The sequence below is a fragment of the Acartia tonsa genome, chromosome 6, assembly GCF_053477335.1.
Source record: "Acartia tonsa isolate MP-2025a chromosome 6, ASM5347733v1, whole genome shotgun sequence".
Lineage (NCBI taxonomy): Eukaryota > Metazoa > Arthropoda > Copepoda > Calanoida > Acartiidae > Acartia > Acartia tonsa.
In genome coordinates this window covers 22,736,848-22,756,615 of record NC_137265.1, presented here as the reverse complement: position 1 = coordinate 22,756,615, position 19,768 = coordinate 22,736,848, and the positions used below count along the sequence as shown (strand labels likewise).

The window sequence follows — 19,768 nt, the reverse complement described above, 5'->3', positions numbered from 1 at the left end:
GTACCCTCAACCCAAAATAGTTATAAACCTTTCCAGGACCTATAAGAATCTACCCTGTTAAGGAGAACCCGATCGGATCAGCGGTTAGCGAGATCCTTCGGTACAGTCACACAGATACACAGACAAACAAACATCCTGTTACTTTAGTATAAGGATAATCTCTATTGTAGCTCAATATATTACTTTCTTTTCTCTTTTTAGAAGCAAAGCTATTCTAAGTTTTGGTTATTGGGTCTACTTGTGTCAGTCTTTCAGCAGTTGAGCGGTTTATTTCTTGCCGGCAGAACTCTTGAGCTTTAGACAAAAAAAAACTTACTAGAGATCTCTGATAAGATCTCTGAAACGGAAAGAATCCTTGGGCTCTTCTATTCAAACTGCTTTGTTTCTTTTGCATTTTAAAATTTTTTTTGGTTTAAATTTCTTGCAATTCTTAGGTATAATAGTTATTGCGCTTTATTTATCTTTGTATTTTGCGTTTGTAATTGGTGCGCGCTGCGTGGAATCTTGGGTTCATTTGTTCTTACTGCGCATAGAGCGTTTCATTTGGCGCTTCATACTGTAGCTAGTTCCGACTTCAACCCCAAATGGTAGAGTAGAGCGACTTTTATAACATTTACGAAAAAGATGATCATAACGTTCAATTATCTAAAGAAGGCTTTGAAAAATTATTTATGTTAGATACCTACTACTCAATGAAAGAAACTGACCAATAAATAAGGTACATGTCAGTAACCTAAATTGACGACAATTTCCCCCCCGTAAATATATACAGTAATATTCAGTAGCCATTGTAAGATAAAATGATCAATTATCAAGGATTGACTTGTATAGTAGCTTCACTTCTGAATAAATTAATAAAGACATTATACTAAAACAATCAATTTATTTAATCAAACTATAATCATAAAGAAAGCCAGCGAATTATTCTACATATACATTTTAAATAATAGTACACATATCATAATAATAAAAGTAAATAATATTAAGTAATAAAACTGCAATTAAATTTATGACTGTTTGTGCTTATTAGAAATTAAAGATTCATTTCACCTAAATTTTACATAGAAAAAAAGCAAAATAAGTAATAACTATTTAAAAAGAAAAGGTGCTTAATTAACAAGTGATTAAAAAACTTAAAGTAAAATTAAGTTCAATTTATTCTAATTTGTGTGTTTTTAAATTTTCCAATTGGTGTTTTTAAAAAAAGATTTAAGTACAAAGTAGAATTTAATTCAGACATAAATTAATATTTAAAATGGCACATAAAGATTCAAGGGAAAGTATTATATTCATAAAGATTTTTAAATTAAATAAATATAAAAGGATTTTGCATGATTTTAAACCTTAAACCAATTATGGTTTTATAGAATTTGCCAACGGATTGTTAATCCTTTGTTTAACCTAAGAATTAACATATTCATATCCGCGGACAAATATCTATGAAACCATTTTGAAATATATATTATTATAATTGACAATATATTTAAAGTTCTCTGTGATTTTGATGCACAGTTGGTTCGATATTGCAGACTTCATTAATCAGGGTTGCAATTACGGGCTCCTAGAATTAAAATAAGAATTATTACATCCGTATAAATCAATTTATTATTACTTGGATGTTACACCAGATTTTCATGTACTCTGATAATGTGAAGCTTGCAGCTGGCTTAGATAACGAAAAACCCTATACAACCCCTTCACTTCCCCTCCTGATGGATGAACGAACTGACGAATAACTGAGTTTCATATTAGCAAGCTAAATTGACGACAAATTTTCCCCTGTCAATATATCCACATATATCCTAAATCCATTTACGTTTATTGCTTGTAGGGAGGGAGGGGGGGTGGGGGATATTGCACTGTATATTATAATGGCACCTTAAGTTTTATTAAAGCACGGTTGATTACATCAATATTTTTACTGGTACCCAAACTTTGGCTTATAAACTTTGGAGACTTTTTATAGAATCTTGATTTGTTGGTACAAACCTTTTGTATTAAAAACCAAAAGACACACAGAACGTATTAGCATCGTGGCCCTATGGAAATTTGTCAGGGATGGACGGGACATTGGGCTGTTTATTAAAAACGTATTCTTATTCATTAGCTTAACAACTTCGGGTACATTGTTGGTTGGTTCATTAAGTTGAGTGTCCAAACTTTTTAACCAAAAATTGTAATCTATAGAAGGGGCAATTTTGTGCATCATCATAGGGGATGTACATTAATTTAACAACCATTGTCTTATCCCCTTAGATCCCTGAAAACTGTTTGTACCTTGTTTTGTGCAACGCTCCTGTTCATAGCCTCGATCTTGACCTTAGTGTCCATATCGATCTTGCTGCTGATTGAGTCCTTAGACCCCATGTGCTTACCCTCGACTTCCTAAATTTATTGCATAAATTAAATTTAAAAATAAATATTATACATATAACTTCGATACCGATTAATATACACTGGATTAGAACTTAGGTTCTGAGCCGGAGTGAAAAATCATGTATCACTTTACTTTCCGTGGAAAGCTGTCTATAATACGATGTGATAAATAACCATTACATAGTTTATTCAAGGATCAGCGGCCCTAGCCGCATTTTAAACGCGCGGATTAATAGGACTCTTTTAGCCTCTCTCTTTTACATTTATATGCTATAACTCTCAGCCTTAGTCTTTAGCCTCACTTAGCCAACATTAACTGTAGCCATTCTAAGCTAAATCAAAAAGAAGCCATAAGATTTGCTTCAGCCGTAAAATTGAATTTAGCCGCAGCCCCAGACAAACTAACTAACTGCAGCCGCACAATTTGAAAATGAGACTTTGTTTGTATCAAGAAATCTCGTTAACCGATAGACCAAAATCATCTATTAACGTGTAGCTCGGGAGGATTTCGATATATTTAAAATGAGGGAAGCTACATATTCATCACATGAAATCGCCCTTAGAAAAAATCCCCCCTCACCCTTCAATCTTCGTTATTATCAATTAAATAATAAAAATTTATTAGTGTTTTAAGTAATTTTGGGGTTTTAAAAAATAATTTATACTAGTTGCTTCGCACTGGTGCGGGGAAAAAACACCTCAACCATTTATAAAGCCTCGATGAAAATTAAAAAGCATTCAACAAAAACCTTACAATATTGAATTATAAAATAGGATAACGAAATTAATACAAAATTAGGATAGCCTAACTTAATTATATCTGTTTTAAAAAAACTTACTTTAAAAACATTTTCCCTTTCGGCCTTGTATTTCTGAATTTCTTCCTGTGCCTCCTCCTTAGCTTGCTTCAGTCTTCTATTTTTCCTTTTTCTGGCCTCGCTAACCTAAAATTATATACCCTTATTATCCTTGTTTTCTGGCAAATGCAGGGATCTTAAGAGATAAGACAAAGAACGAAAAATTGATGTTAATACTCAATGATGATTATGAGAAAGCTCAAAGTGTTAAGTGTGACGTCATAAAAATCTATCTCTTTTTTAGGGGTGTCATATCCCACTTCTTCTCTCATCCCTTCTTTATAAACGTATTTTTATGACGTCACACATGACACTTTGAGCTTTCTCAGAATAATCAAAATTACTTAATATATCGATTAATTTCTATAGTTGAAAAGTTTGGACACTTCTAGAACTACGTCAACCAATGCAAATACATTTTATAATTTGCATGTTGTATTTCTGGGAAAGTAATGATTTTACTCGCAGTCTCCTATCTTTGTGTCACTTATGTCAAATGTTGATGGTAAAAGCAGCTGACCTTTTCAGCCGCTCTCTTCTCAGCGGCCAGCAGCTGTTGAACACCCTGACTTTGGCTGGCCATTTCAGATCTGGAAAGATAGAAAATGTAACGAAACAATCAATTTATACTTGATGGAATTATTTATTCTATGGTACATTACTATACAGGGACGTCCAAGCTTTCTATTTTGTGGTGGGTAAAATGAGGGGTTTGAAAGGTTTGGGGAGGGGGTGGGTGATAATCTAAAGTATTTTTGAAAATTTTGAGGGGGTAAAGTAGGGGTTTCAAAGTTTGAGGGTGATAAACACCCCTTAATCTCTCTATCAACCCTTAGACGTCTATACTAGGTTAGGTTACATATGATTATAAAACGCCCCGTAAGGCTAGTAAAAATCATTACTATTCAATTATATCAGATATTAGATTTAATTGATGTTTAAATACTATTTTAAGTTTTAATAGACCTTTTAATACATATATATTATATAAATAGTTGAATTCATAAAATATTATTTACTAAATATATATAAAACTTATAACTAATACATAAAACACATGATAACTACATATAAATGAATGACTAGGAGTTATTCTACAATCTAAATATATTTAACACCTCTTTAACAAAATCATATGACTAACTAAACATATACGAATTTCATATCAACATTACTCTGGGAAGAATATTGATAAAAATCCTCCAAAAATAACGCTTTCTGATTGGTCCATCTAAGATCTATCTGGCTTCTGATTGGTTCACTAAAAATAGAAAGCCAGTGATTGGTCGGAGCTGTGGAATTACTCTGTCAGCCTCAAATACTTATAGGACGACTTTCTATATTTTATATGAAAATACCATTTAATGGATTAAGGTAGAAAAGGGAATTTTAAAGTTTCTACCTTTAGAAAGCTTTTGTAAAATAAATTCTTTTACATTTTATTGTTTACATTTTTTCAACACAATAACATAAAAAAATTTGTGTTTTATTATGTTATAAAATGACTGAAGATAGAAATAGATTTCCCGATATTTTGCCCCCTATTCTACCTAAAAAGGGTTTAGTTTATCAGGTTTAGATATAGTTTTTTTTTATTTTTAGGAACAAAATACTTCATAATTAGAAATATCCGTCTAACCTCATAACTAACTTCTAGTATATAATTTCCTTGGTCAGTTTTTCTAACAGTTATCCTACAAATATTAAAACATTAGCAAAATTTTTGTAATTCTCAAGTTTCTATAATTATATCTTTGATTTATGGTCACTGAACATCTTCTATTAAAGTTACTATACCCGTATTGTCCGTCGTTAATTTTTATGTGCTTTGATAATTATGGATGTTGCCCTCCTTGTTTTTATGACAAGTAAGATCTGTAAAGAAATAAATTTATACGTTATAAAACTACTAGCAGCTTCGCCCCCTAGAGGCCTCTAGGGGCACTTATGGAGGGGAGAGTCGAATTTGATAACCCAATTTATAATTTTGATTTTATTTAAGAGAAAGTAAAAAAAGATTCAAATTTTTTTTTTTGGTGGGGGGGAATTTTTTTTCTAGGGGCGATTTCTCTTGGGAGGGTGGTGGTACCCTCCCCCAAAATAGTTATAAACCTTTCCGAGATCTATGAGAAGCTACCCTGTTAAGAAGAACCCGATCGGTTCAGCGGTTAGCGAGGTCATTCGGTACAAACAAACAGACAAACAAACACACATCCTGTTACTTTATTATAAGGATAATTTTTTAAAAATGTTATGCATTTATAAAGAATTACATTTTTTATGAGAACTTTTTTGAAAGCAATTTTACCCCACTTATAGTTATCAGAATTTAATGATTAATGGCTTATTTTCTTCGTTTTTTAAGGCAATTAATAGAACAACAAAAAAATATTTCAGTTTTTATTTAAAAAGTACAGTAAAAACTAAAATTCAAAACTTAGGTGTCAACATCTAAAAATGGTTTTAGCGCATTTTTCTTATGCTCAAAAAATCAACCTTTTGCAAGAATGGCTGATAAAAACTTCAAAGTTGAGATATAGAGCTAAAAATGTATACAGATACTATTAGGGACATGTACTAGAACATATCAAAGTTTGAAGGTCATATCTCAACCAGGGAGGGAGTACTGGCCCCCCAAAGTCGACTACAGAAAATCCATTTTTTAAAGAAAAATGCGCTAAAACCATTTTTATATATTGACACCTAAGTTTTGAAATTTAGATTTTACTGTATTTTTTAAATAAAAACTGAAATATTTTTTTGTTGTTCTATTAATTGCCTTAAAAAACGAAGAAAATAAGCCATTAATCATTAAATTCTGATAACTATAAGTGGGGTAAAATTGCTTTCAAAAAAGTTCTCATAAAAAAAAACACACGGTACAAAAAAATTTAGAGGCCAAACCGTTGTTTTACATAGCTTCTTTAATTTTCAGCTGCTACAAATGTATAAAGAAATATTGATTCTAATTGTTTAAATTTTTAGGAAAGTAACGCACAGCTTGTTTTATGTAAGGTAATATAATATTGAATTTTGAATGTAAAATAATGTTATACCGAAAAAATATAGTTTAAATACAAAACAAAAAAGGGGTATTAAGCAAGCTTGTTACTTTAAGGGAAACCAACAAATGAAATATCCCATCCTGGGTGTTTTTTTTCTCGGTGGTTTAGCAATAGATTTATTATAACTTAGATCTTACACCAGTTTATCATGTACTCTAGAAAAGTGAGACTTGTAGGTGGCTAAAACAACGATCCCACCTTACACCCCCATTTCACCCTCCCCCTCCCCTCCTAGTTTATGAACGTACTGACCAATAAATAATGTCCATGTTTGCAACCAAAATTGACGAAAAATTTTCTCCTCTCATAATATCCACGTATATTGTATATCCAAATTGGTTTAGCCCAAACTGTTGCCGCTGAAGTCAGTGACCCTGGAGAAGTTGGAGAAACTGCAGGAGGACGCCAACAACAAGGTCAAGGAGATGATCGAGGACAGACAGGTCGACACACAGATGGACTTTGATAAGGTAGGATTTATGTACACTGGTCAGGTTTTGGGCTATTTTAATTACTTAAAGCATTAGGGGTTAACAGGGGTTTTCCTCGCTTTATAACAGACGCATCTATATCACTTTTACAGTTAGGATATCAAGATAAAAGTCGTGCAATCAAAGGAGTTGTCACCTCATACGTACATTGGGTTTGAATATCGTAAGATAAATTCTCTTAAGCTAATTTTAATCTCTCTTTGACTGCTTAAAAACCATAGCCATATGTATTGAGTACTTTTAATGAGCTTTAATTGGTTGGCTCCAATCTAGTAGTGTCCAAACTTTTTAACCAATAATTTTAATTTATAGAAGGGGAGAATTTTATTTTTCATCATCGGGGATATACATCAATTTATCGTTAATTGTCTTATCTTTTAGGATCCCTATTTTTTCAATAATTTTTTGTTAATTTAATTTAGGCTGAAGAAAACGGTGAAGTACCGCAACAACAAGCTGACGTCCTTACTCTTGATGACTAAACTATTTATAGAGTAGCAACTCTTTCAAAGAAAGAACTAAGTGACAATATTTGAGACAAAAAAAACAATGAATTTGATAAAATGTATGGTATTAGTGATTTTATGTGGTGTTAGTTGTGAAAATATTAAAATAGATGGATTATCACCGAGAAAATATCTTTATCCACATTATGAGGTTAGCAATTTTCTAATCAATGTAGGATAGTAGGATGTCTCATTGTTCTCATGTTACTAAGATATATGTAATGGCAAGAGTATAAATGCATGTTACTTTTTTTGGCAGTTTTTTTTGTAGCAAATCTACTTTCTACTTGAAATGTCTAAAACATTTTTCTGGGGAGACGTGAATTTCTCGAATTTAAGATATACTGCTAACATTTAGTGTCAAGATTCTTTTAAAAGTGAGCATAAAGTTTATACTTTATACATGATCCGTTGATTAGTTGGTGAACTACTATAATCTAACAACTGTTCTATAACTTACGTTGTCTGTTTATCCATCAAAGTTAGTTATAGACTATTTGAATAACTTATTTAAATAATTGTTAATTATTAGGTCCTACCCCAAACGTAAGAGTCCCAAACGTCAGAGTGGACAAACGCAAGAGTCCCAAACGCAAGAGTCCCAAACGTCAGAGTGGGACAAACGTCAGAGTGGACATTGTGTGGTATTCGGCAACCGTGAGCCATGTCTATGGCACCCCTGATCTGGGGTTCGGTGGAGGGTCAATGGCCCTCCCCCGAGTCCTGGGGAAGGGGTCTAGTGACCCCCTCCCTACGCTTAGAATTAATGATTTGAATCTGTCATGTTTATTATGGTTAACTGTATTCTTAATTCTCCCCCACCCTTTCCAGGGATGGGGGAATCATTATTGCCCAAACTGACCATTGTATATATATTATTTATGCTTTTATGTTATGATTATTTATTCCTATCCATGTAATTATTGTTTGTTGTATATAACTCCAGTATCTCTTAACCCTTCAATAAAGTGACAACTGAAAGTAGATGTTGATCATTATCTAGTGAAAGCTAGAGAAGCGTAGCTTCTCTATAGTAAGGTGTCCACGTCTGTCACACTGCCGTAATCTAATTGAACTCCGGTGTCTGCCATTGATCCTCGGCGGATACCACAACTTTGGTGACAGCTGTGTGAGATTACGGCGAACCACAAGTGTAGAGCAGACGCGCATCTGAGGCTAAGGTACTCCCAGCAGTGAATCTGGCAAAACTGACGCAAGCAACCTGAATTACCCACCCTGGACAGCAAAGTTTAACTCTGCATCCGGCAGTTGTGGAAGCAAAACAGCGAAATCTGACGAATAACCGCGAGCAGCGCTGATATCTAACGGAGAATTGAGCGCCAAAAGGGCTGAAACAGGCCTGCGGACCGGCTGAAACAAGCCAAATACGTGTAGACGGCTGAAAATAGGCCAACTTTACTGCAAGAAATAGCAGGATCCGAACCAGTGGCGCTAGCAGGACGGGACATTCCCTGCCGCCGATAGGCTGAAACATGCCACATAGCTGCAAGCTGCGAGCTAACATACGGGTGTAGTGCACCAGAACAGAGAAAAACTACGTCAACCCCGAGTATCCTGAGAAGCTACAACGCAGCCACCCATCTAGAAGACAGATATTATATCACATTTGCAGGGATTACCACCCTAATGTGATGACCAAACAATAGATTTATGAGCAAAGCTTGGCAAACAAAGTGTTGTGTTGTGATAAATCTAAGAATAGAACAGGCTTGGATTACTGTTTATTGTGATAACAGCTAAAAATAGAACAGAGTTGGTCAACAAATCTGTTATGCAATTGTGATAAGGACAGCAATAAAAGTTAGATGTAATATAATCAAAACAATCTCAAGCCCACAGCACAATAACAAATACACCCCTTATTCCAAGGGAAGGGGAGGGGGCCCCTCTCCATTTGAAGACAAATACAATCAGGGTTATATAACAGATAAGCCTAAGATTAAGAAGCAGAGGCCCCATTACACCAACACACAGTTACCCCCTCCCTCACAGTGGGAACGGCCGGAGTTACCCCCGTCCCCTCACGCGCTTCCCCCTTCCTACCCACACTAGGCTAAGTCCGTCTGTAGTGTGGAGCTAGCGATCGGATATACAGAGCGCCATTCACGGGTAGCGCAACAAAGTGCGGAAAACATCATAAATCCAACGGACGAAGCGGACCAATGAGGGAGCGAGCTGAGGGGTGAGAGCGCGTTTTCCCCGTGTGCGCGGATTTGACGGCGCGAACGCGCGTTACAAGGACAGAAGATTCCACGCACACACACACACACACACACACACACACACACACTTTCACACCAGAGCAGAGCTACTCCATAGCATCTAACAGGGGTATTTTTAGCAAATAAAGAATTGCAAGTTTCTTTCCTCCTAGCTCTAGTGTGATAAGGGAAAACCCAATCAGTTCCTGACAGCAGTTCAGACCCTCAACATCTATCTACCTCAACACCTAACTATTGATAAGTACAGCTAAGTTATACCTTTGCAAACTAAAACTCCCAACCTAGTGATACAAACAGTGTTGGCTGTTAGGCTAGGAAGCCTCAAGTGACAACCCATTCATTGTAGTCCTGTATAACTTTGTGCCCGCCGTTTCACCGTTGACCCAATGGACCAGCATCAAGTCCCAGGAGGTGACCAAGCCCCAGGATGGCTCCAGGATGACCCTCAGCCGGCCCCAGCCGAGTACCGCAAGCTGATGCTGAGCAATCTGCCGGAGTATAGAGGGCCGCCCAAGCAGTCCTGGTCGGCACATATCCGCCGACTGGAAATGTCATGGGCGGCTTACCGCGTGCCACCTCATGATTCCCTCAACCGCCGCAACGCCCTACTACTGTCATTGGTAGGGCAAGCGGCGGAAATGGCGTCCCATCTGTTAGGCGAGGCAGGCCAAGCCTTGACCTACGAGCAGGTCAAGACCGAGTGTGAATTGTTATTTCGTCCTGCTTTTGAGTCCCAAACGCTTAAACAAGCGTTTAGGGACTACAAGCAACACTCGACAGAACCTATACAGGCGTACATATCAACAAAGTGCGCCTTGTATAGGGACGCCTACAATCATGAGGATCTTGAATTGTTGGTGGACGAATTAAACCGTGGAATTCGTAACGCCAATGTAAAACGCCTCATGATGAACCATGAAATTGCGAGTGTACCTGAGTACACTCGCAAGGCCATGTTCACCGTGACCATGGTTACTAAGCAGCTGAAGGAGGGTGTGTGCTTAGTCGACTCGACCGACGGGCTGACTGGATCTGCCTGCATCCAGTTGCCCCAATATGACGAGTCGGAGCCAATGGAGATTGGCTCCTTGGCTCCGGGTCTCCACCAGATGGGGAAGGTCGCTCCAGATGACAAGGTTCCAGGCCGCTGCTACCGCTGCCAGGGGAGAGGCCACCGAGCTCGAGACTGTCCAACGCCTGTGGAAGTTAGCCTAGAGGAGAGGCGCACCCAGCCACGCCGTGACCGTTCTGCCAAGTGTGAGCGTTGCCACTATGACGGCCACACGGCGGCCGAGTGTAGAGCTGACTGGGCCCAGGTAGCCAGCCGCAGGCGCACCGCCGACAAAGGTGCCCCTCCAGGGAAGCCCAGCAGAGTGGCCCATATGGAAGGGAGCGCGCCCCCAGCACCACCACCGCAAGCAGCCGCCTCCAGAGCTGCGGACCGAGCCGATGGGATGCCGCAGTTCGGGACTGTCCCAGCTAGGATCAACGTACTGGGCGGCGCGGCTGAGCCCAACCGGGTTGGCCTAGGCTTCAGTCTTAACCATCTGGGGCCAGAGCTGATACAGCCCAACAACATAGCCGAGCCAGAGGTGCTGAGGCCCCAGCCTTTCAGTCTCAATATGATGGAACCTGCCCGACCGAGCCTACCCAGCAAGAGTGGAGGGGCGCTGCCCAGCGTCCCTGAGACGGTGTATGGGGAGGCCCTGGCAGCCGCTGAACGAGAGAGGCAGGAGGTGCTAGCCAGCACCTCTGCATCGATGTATGGGACGCCACCCGGCGTCGCCACCTGGGATGATGGGGGGGTGCTATCCAGCGCCTCCCACCGTGTGCCTGGGGCGACAACCGTCGCCGCCACCGAGATACCTGGATCCTGGAACGAGCCAGCCTCCAACCTGATGTCTGGGGCGACAACCGTCGCCGCCACCGAGAGACCTGAGTCCTGGAACGAGCCAGCGGTCCCAGAGGAAGGGGTGACACCCGTCACCCCCAGCCAGCCAGCGCCACCAGCCTGCAGGGAGAGCCCAGCTACATGCCAGCCAGCGCCACCAGCCTGCAGGGAGAGTCCAGCTACATGCCATCCAGAGCCCTCTACCAGCCAAGGGAACCCAGCGGCTCACCATCAGGATAAGTTGAATTTGTTAAATGTATTGAATCCAAAACCTTGTAAACACCCAGCCTTGCCTGTGCCCCCTGCACTTGAGGCTGGGGAGATTGAAAATTGGGAAAATGAGGGCTAGCCTGTGCCACATGCACTTCAGCCCCATGCCACTGGGCATGCCTTGGACCAGGGAAGGGAGCATTTAGGGCTAGGGGAGCCGACACCCAGGCAAGTGCCAGTCGCTTGCCAGTCTGTCATTGGGGAGGGTATCGGGGTGCCTCGGCCGCATACAGATAACGCTCAATGGAAATTTGTGTCTAGCCAGGAGCAGCCCAGCCGTGTCCAGCCCCAAGAAGCAGCCGTGACCAGAGCCGGAGATCCCCAGCCGCGTGCACGAGGAAGATGGTTACCTGGAAGCCTCTCCCATTGGTGGATGGTCCTGTGGGGCCTCCTGCTGGCAGCCGTGTGGCCTACAACCAGCTACGTCCTGGTGGGGTGGGACTGTGCCAACCCCACCCATGTCACGTCTTACAACAAAGAAAAGATGTGTGACACGGAGCCCCTACACCAGGAGGTGCCCCTGGGCCACGACATCCACGTCCTGCAGCAAGTCAAGGTGAGGGAAACCACTGGGTTCAGCTGTCAGCTCACCGTGTCCCAGTGGACATTCAGGTGTGGGGTATGGGGTCACCTCAAGGTGACCTCGGTCCCCACCCTCATGAGGCCAACCAAGATAGACCCAGAAGCGTGCCGAGACCTGGCCAGGAACCGAGTATACACGTTGCCAGGCAAGACCCAGCCACTGACGTTCCAGCTGAACCACCCCCTGTTCTTCACCGTTGATGTAGTGGGCGCCCTCGTCAACAGCCCCGAGGGGGTGGGTTGCGAGGGGGAGGACGTCCACTTTGAGGGCCAGCTCTACCGCAATGAGTTAGTGCTCCAGGAGCGGCGGCTGCTGGTCAAGGAGGAGACCTATGTGGTGGAGGATGGACGGGTGGAGTCCCAGTCTGACCACCTGACCCTCGACTGTCCCCATTCTGAGCTGTCCTGTATCACTGGGGAAGCAACCTACGTGTGGGACCACCTGGGAAGAGATTGCCCCTTGAGGCTGATCCGCAGCCTCCAGCCCAGCCTGGTGAGGGATGCATATCTGGTTGACCATCAGGCCCAGTTTTTCATCAACATGACCAGCCCCACCTCAATTGTGAACTGCGACTTCGAGGCCCATGCCACCAACCATCCAGCGCTGTTTGTGGCAGCTGATCCAGCCGCGGCTGCGCTGCCCCGAGTGTCGGCCAGGGATGTTGACGTTCCCCTCCAAGCACAGATCCATGCAGGTTATATTGGATTCACCCTGGAAACACGCATGAGGAGCACTGCAGCAGAAGAAGTAGCGGCCAACTGCTGGAAGCTCCAGCAACTAGATCCGGCCCACCCGGTGCGTGTCCAGGGGAGCACGTTCTCGGTACTGAGGGGAGACATCCTGCTGCAGCTGACCTGCCAAAGGCACAAGTATGTTGTCCGCGAACACAAGGAGTGTTGGGACAAAGTGCCAGTGGAGCCCACCGGTTTTGTAGACGCCGTGACGCGGGTATACAGTGAGCACGCCACCAAGATTCCCTGTTCCTCCACCTACCCCCTGACTGTGCACGCAGAGGAAGGCTGGATAGAGTTGACCCCTGCTCCCAAGAAGAGGCCACCCCCGCTGGATACGCCCAAGCAGTTGTTGACAGACCCCTTAGATGACTTCAGTTCAGGTGGTTTGTATTCACAGGCTGAGTTGAACGACTGGCAACAGCTGCTGGCGTTCCCAGCATACAAGAATGCCATGCTGACCGGCCTATCCTATGGCTCCTGCGTTCAGCAAGGCAGCTGTTCGGCCACAGGAGACCATGGGATAGTGTCCTACAACATTGACCGACTGGCGGAGGAAGGAGAGGCAGCCCTGGATGTCTGGGCAGGATTTAGACAAGCCATCCACGAGTGGGGAGATGGCGCCGCCATCCTGTGCTTGCTGCTGCTGATCCTCAAACTGCTGGGGGACCTCACCATCATTTCTCTGGCAGCAGCACAAGGAGGAGTCCGGGCAGCCCTGAATGCGATATCACAAGTGTTCCTGTACCACCCAGCCTTGTATAAGAAGGCGATGGCTAGAGCCAGGCTCAACCATGCCAAGTCCCGGGACTTTTCAGTGGACTGGGATGCCATCCCCATCGGCAGGGAAGCAGCCGAGGAAATGGTGTCTATGAAATCAACGGACAGCGGGCATGACCGCCCAGGTAGACCAGGACCGCCCTCTGGCAGACCCCGCGGCCCCTCAGGAGGACAGGCCGCTGCTCAGACACTCAACCTGGCAGCCAGTGCCCCAGCCGCTGCCAACAACAACCCGCAGGTCCCACTGCTGACCGTTCCAGCAACAAATGTGCCACCACCAAACCTGATACCTGCCGGCGCTGACCAACGTATCCAACCCAAGGCAGCCTCTGCCTTCTACCCCACATTGGGAGCCCATCAACCCTAAGAAGATACTCACCACTAGGATTCCATTGAATCATTATCGTTTGTATATATTTTTAGCCCTAAGGAGCGGGCCGAAGGCCTCAACCACTGTCGGAAGTCTGGTAGGGAAACCATCTCCCAGCCTTCCGAGGGGAGAGTTGTGGTATTCGGCAACCGTGAGCCATGTCTATGGCACCCCTGATCTGGGGTTCGGTGGAGGGTCAATGGCCCTCCCCCGAGTCCTGGGGAAGGGGTCTAGTGACCCCCTCCCTACGCTTAGAATTAATGATTTGAATCTGTCATGTTTATTATGGTTAACTGTATTCTTAATTCTCCCCCACCCTTTCCAGGGATGGGGGAATCATTATTGCCCAAACTGACCATTGTATATATATTATTTATGCTTTTATGTTATGATTATTTATTCCTATCCATGTAATTATTGTTTGTTGTATATAACTCCAGTATCTCTTAACCCTTCAATAAAGTGACAACTGAAAGTAGATGTTGATCATTATCTAGTGAAAGCTAGAGAAGCGTAGCTTCTCTATAGTAAGGTGTCCACGTCTGTCACACTGCCGTAATCTAATTGAACTCCGGTGTCTGCCATTGATCCTCGGCGGATACCACAATTGCTTAAGTAAAACATCAGAGTCTATGCTATTTTAATTATATGACAAAAAATAGACAGTTAGGCCCCCTAGCCTGCCTAGCCGCGGGCGCTCGGCCCCCTAGCCTATAACCTAACCTAACCTAATCATAAAGAAAATGACTCTGGCTGCAGCACTCAGCACCCTGGCCTACCTAGCCGCAGCGCTCGGCCCCCTAGCCTGCCTAGCCGTGGGCGCTCGGCCCCCTAGCCTATAACCTAACCTAACCTAATCATAAAGAAAATGACTCTGGCTGCAGCACTCAGCACCCTGGCCTACCTAGCCGCAGCGCTTTAATGATTATAAAATCGAGACTCATACGTTTTACTTATAAAATGTCCACTCTGACGTTTGTCCCAAAAATCCTGCGTTTGTCCACTCTGACGTTTGTCCCACTCTGACGTTTGTCCCACTCTGACGTTTGGGACTCTTGCGTTTGTCCACTCTGATGTTTTTCCACTCTGACGTTTGGGACTCTTACGTTTGTCGTGGAACCAATTATTAAAATAATTTTGAATAAAATAATTTAGGATATATCATCCTGTCCATGCGACCTCAATCCAGGTAAGATATTTTGATTATAAAAACCTGCGGGCTCTCAATACCCCAATTAGCGAATCTACTATATGATTTACATTGTCTTATGACATATTTTTGTATGGACAACTGAATAAAAGCAATATTTCTCTATAAAAAAAATATGTCATTCAATTGTCACAACCCAGATGAAAGAGGTTGCGTGAAACAAAAATCACCTCTAAATAAGGTCTCTAACCAAATAGATAAAAAGATGGTTTCAATTATTTATTGGTGCGCTTATTAGGTATTTATTTATTCTATGTTGAATCAATGACATATCTAGATTATCCTAAGATTTCGATAACTACTAAACAGATTGAGTTCTTCATGTTATAGGCTATTTTCTCCGTATCTCTTTCATTACAAATCCCCTAGATGTTAAGCGCGCAGCAGCTATTGAATACACATAATACAGCTACTTATTAATGTCTTATTTTTTATTTGTATGATTTCAAATTATATTTATTACATTTCAAAATCATCATAAAAAATAATATTATTACATAAATTCACATAATCTTATGCATGGTTTGGTACTTTCATAACCTGGGACGGGTTGGCCGTTGAAAAAGCTGAAATTACTTATTTAGGATGTGATACCTACTGCTGCTGTGATACCTCCTGCCCAACAGAAATGGCTACTAATCATTCTTTTTATCAAGGTGGATTTTGTTTACTTATTTTTGAACGATTTTATAGAATATTGACGTCATATTATAATACTGAGCTGTATCTTTAAATCATTTTAGTGGTGAGCCAAATCGGGGTGAGCCGAATTTTAGCCAATCACAGCGCGGCATTTCATAAAATGCTGTGCTCTCATTGGTGGAAAGTTGGCTCACCCCGATCTGGCTCACCACTAAAATGATTTAAAGATCCATCTCTGGACTTTTCCAATATGACTTCATTCGAGATACTTCGGCCAAAAGTGTTTGAATTTATACCCTTTTATATAAGTACTAAATAAAAAAGCTTCCAGAATATTAATATTTTTTTGTAACTTATAATGAGGATGTATTTAGAAATGGATAGATAATGATAAAACAAGGATGAAAACAGTATTAAGTACCAAAGGGACAAAGTTAGTCATAGATTAAATCAAAAAGATTAATCATTGAATTAATCATAGAACAAGGATGACAACAATATTAAGTAGCGAACGGAAAAATTAAGATATTGTGCAGATGTTTACGTTCAGTGGTTATATGAAAAGAGAAGAAAAGAATATTCACAAAAATTTCAGTCATCTATCTGAAATAGGAGTTAAAAAAATCGCGTTTCCATTATATGTATTTTACAGATGGACTGACAGACATTTCAAATTATAGAGTAACTCTACTAAATATAAATGATTAAGATAGATATAGTGAAAAAGAGTGAGATATAGGAAGACAAAATGTAAAATAAATATGTTGATAAAAATTAAAACAACCAGATTTTAACATTAGACAAAAATTAAACATTTTAGATTTATATGGAGGTTTAAAAACTGACAAAGGAGCAGAATGGAATTGTTCTACCGAAGTTAACCCGTACACGCCACAATATTTTCAATTTATATGTTTATATCAGGTAATTTGAGAGGGAGGAAGGGTATATTGGACTGCAAATTTTATCTAGTACCCAAAAAGTTTTAAAAATAGCTTTGTCATGTTTGTTGGCTCAAAATCTTTTGGTATTTTAATAGTATTCTGATTAGTGTTTCAAACTAGAAGTGTCTGCGTTTCAACCGAGGATTTTAATATACGGGAGGATTATTTTTTTATCATCATTAGGGTTGGGATGTATATCAATTTATCATCCTCTTATACCTGGGTAACTGAATGGAATTCTTGTAAAGATAACTTAAACGACTAATAATCTGTAGACAATAAAACCAAATAAAACACTTGAGCATGACTACAGTAAGAGCTACACAGCTGACTTGTAGAGATGCTTCGCTTTAAAATACATACGTTTTATTATTCTTTAGGAGAATTCGCCGTATCTTGGACATTTCTACGAAGAGAAAGATAACATTGAGGCAGTTGGTGTTTATGATCAAGTTATCAATAAAATTAAGGTAATAGCTGGAATATTATTAGAATATGTAGGAATACCTATTTCCACCTCGATTGAAATAGATATACCTAACAACAGCAGTTTACTTAAATTTTTAAAAATATTTTAGAGATATGATTTGCCAATGGAAGATAATAGTATGGAGGACATTGTCGACGGTTACAGGTACAAATTCTTCATATTATTACATCTGCTTTGCTGACACAATACAATCTGTCCCGATTTTGTATTACTTTTGCGGTACATGATTGCAGTTACGTCATATTTTTCTTTCCCGAAAAAGGGAAGGGGGAAAGAAAAAAAAGGGAAGGGGGGAAGAAAAAAGAGATGGGAGAAAAGGGGGTTTTCCCCATCTCTTTTGAAAAGATTTTCTTCCCCCCTTCCCTTTTTCGGGAAAGAAAAATATGACGTGACTGCAATCATGTTCCGCAAAAGTAATACAAAATCGGGACAGATTGTATTGTGTCTGCTTTGCTTTAATATCTGCAAATATACAAAATAGCAAAATATTTAAAGGGAGTGTTAAATTTAATTATTATAAATTAAGAAAAAGTAAATAGGTTAAAGGACAAATATCATTTCTGTGGGTTAATGATAAGATACAAGTGCGAAAATAATTTACAGAATATTTTGCTTCATAAGCTCTAGCCTATGATTTTTTTCTTTTCTTTTAATAATGAATTTAAGGTTTGTCCGTTAGTTTATCCTTCTCTTATAGAACTTCTTATTTGATTTATACCAAATAATTATTTAGATTTCAAGAGAATTCATACAGAATAAAGAAATACAGATGGAATTATTTGAAATTTTCTTTTTTTTATTTTAGAGAAGGAAGCATAATAAGAACAGTATATGATGTGTAAGTTATAAATATTTAGATATTCAAAAAGAATAATTTGTATCAATTTGTTAGCCTTCAAAACTTTTAAATGAAATTAAAAAACGTTGTTATAATATGTGTTTTTTTATTCGTTGGCTTGAAACTTATGCAAGTTTTATTAAATCTTGATTGGGTTTTACATTAAATACTAGCATATGTCTAAACTTTTCCACATATAATTTTAATCCACAAAAAGGGGCAGTTTTGTTTATCATACAATATCTTATATTCCTTAAAATCCGTAAGAAATAAAAAATATTTTTGTAGAAGTACTGGTTTAACAGGAGAGCTGACATTACCAATGGCCTCCAGTACTGGGGCTTGTACCACAGGTATGCCTCCTATTTAATTAGTTACTAGCGGCTAGGCCCCAAGAGGCCGTTAGGGGCGTTTGGGGGAAGGGGCGCTGGGAATATTAATTATAAAAATATTTATTCGATTGAATTTAATTTTAAAAAAAAATGAATTTTATGGTAATTATGAGTTTTGCCTGTGTATGGGTCTCACGTGCGCCCTATCTTATTCTAATAACATGTATTTTACTTAGCATAATGTGTTTTAAAAGTTATGCTGTTGTTTGAAAATTATAAAATTTGTTCATATTTAGGTCATGTTAGATTCTTACGAGATGAAAGTAGTATTTGTACAAGAACTATAAGGTATTCTTCCAGTATTTTTTCTTTTCTTTCTGGTTTTGTACCAAAATGAATGTGATTTTTTGTCAGGTATCCTATCATATTAAATTTTAGTTTGAGCAACTGCTATAATGATTGGAATATCTATGATTGTTCTAGGCTTTATCTTTTAGGAGCGAATTACAGTCACAAAAAAATAAATACTTTATCTCCATTATATTTATAATCTTTCTTGTGCTTGGCATATGTAAACATCGTAACATCGCCTTATGGGGCGATTCTTCGTATTTTTCACAGTAGCTTTTCTCCTAATTCTAGCCCCTGCGGGGCCAATTACCTAATCCTGTGGGACAATCACCTAACCCAATATAACCTAACCTAACCTGAAACAACCTATAAAAAGCCATTTTAAAAAAATTGTCGAATCTCCCCTTATGGGGCGATGCTACGAAAGGGACTATTCCCGATTGTTTGTATTTTTGTTCTTACATTATGCCTCACTCGTCCCTTTCACTTTGTTATTGACTTTATTATTCAATACTGATAGCTAAATTCTGAAATTATATATCTTTTTTTTTACTAAAGTTAAATTACCTTTTATTTTAGTCCTGAGATATGTCGTAACCGGCAGAATACTGAGCTAGATCACCAGATGTACATCATGGATTTTCCAGGTATAGTGTTATTATGAAATATCATATTATTATCTTGATGATTAGAGTTTTGGACAATTGAGCCATTTTGTTAGAGCTAGCTACTTAAACTTGAACTTAAATAATACATTAAAAGCACCACATACACCACACTTTGATTGCACAACTTTTA

General features: G+C 39.9%; 3 protein-coding genes across 3 annotated transcripts in view; 2 read left to right on the top strand and 1 right to left on the bottom strand.

Moving 5' to 3' along the window:
* Positions 1-866: 866 nt before the first annotated feature.
* Positions 867-3,867, bottom strand: LOC145322128 (V-type proton ATPase subunit G-like). Its single transcript, XM_080163919.1, has 4 exons — positions 3,754-3,867; positions 3,216-3,320; positions 2,278-2,385; positions 867-1,561 (listed from the first exon to the last, which is right to left on the bottom strand). The coding sequence occupies exons 1-4, from the start codon at positions 3,814-3,816 to the stop codon at positions 1,484-1,486; spliced, it is 354 nt and encodes a 117-aa protein (XP_080020045.1). The 5' UTR covers positions 3,817-3,867; the 3' UTR covers positions 867-1,483.
* Positions 3,868-4,590: 723 nt separating this feature from the next.
* BBIP1 (BBSome interacting protein 1) lies at positions 4,591-7,347 on the top strand. The gene is made up of 4 exons (XM_080163918.1): positions 4,591-4,806; positions 6,219-6,248; positions 6,643-6,768; positions 7,212-7,347. The coding sequence occupies exons 1-4, from the start codon at positions 4,735-4,737 to the stop codon at positions 7,269-7,271; spliced, it is 288 nt and encodes a 95-aa protein (XP_080020044.1). The 5' UTR covers positions 4,591-4,734; the 3' UTR covers positions 7,272-7,347.
* Positions 7,314-19,768, top strand: part of LOC145322126 (tectonic-2-like) — a 32,769-nt gene continuing 20,314 nt past the window's right edge. The window contains exons 1-10 of the mRNA XM_080163917.1: positions 7,314-7,446; positions 15,319-15,352; positions 15,958-16,029; positions 16,836-16,939; positions 17,340-17,429; positions 17,538-17,593; positions 18,255-18,287; positions 18,576-18,640; positions 18,916-18,967; positions 19,550-19,617. Of these exons, the coding sequence (XP_080020043.1) occupies positions 7,339-7,446; positions 15,319-15,352; positions 15,958-16,029; positions 16,836-16,939; positions 17,340-17,429; positions 17,538-17,593; positions 18,255-18,287; positions 18,576-18,640; positions 18,916-18,967; positions 19,550-19,617 (682 nt within the window). The 5' untranslated portion in view covers positions 7,314-7,338. The remainder of the gene's footprint in view (positions 7,447-15,318; positions 15,353-15,957; positions 16,030-16,835; positions 16,940-17,339; positions 17,430-17,537; positions 17,594-18,254; positions 18,288-18,575; positions 18,641-18,915; positions 18,968-19,549; positions 19,618-19,768) is intronic.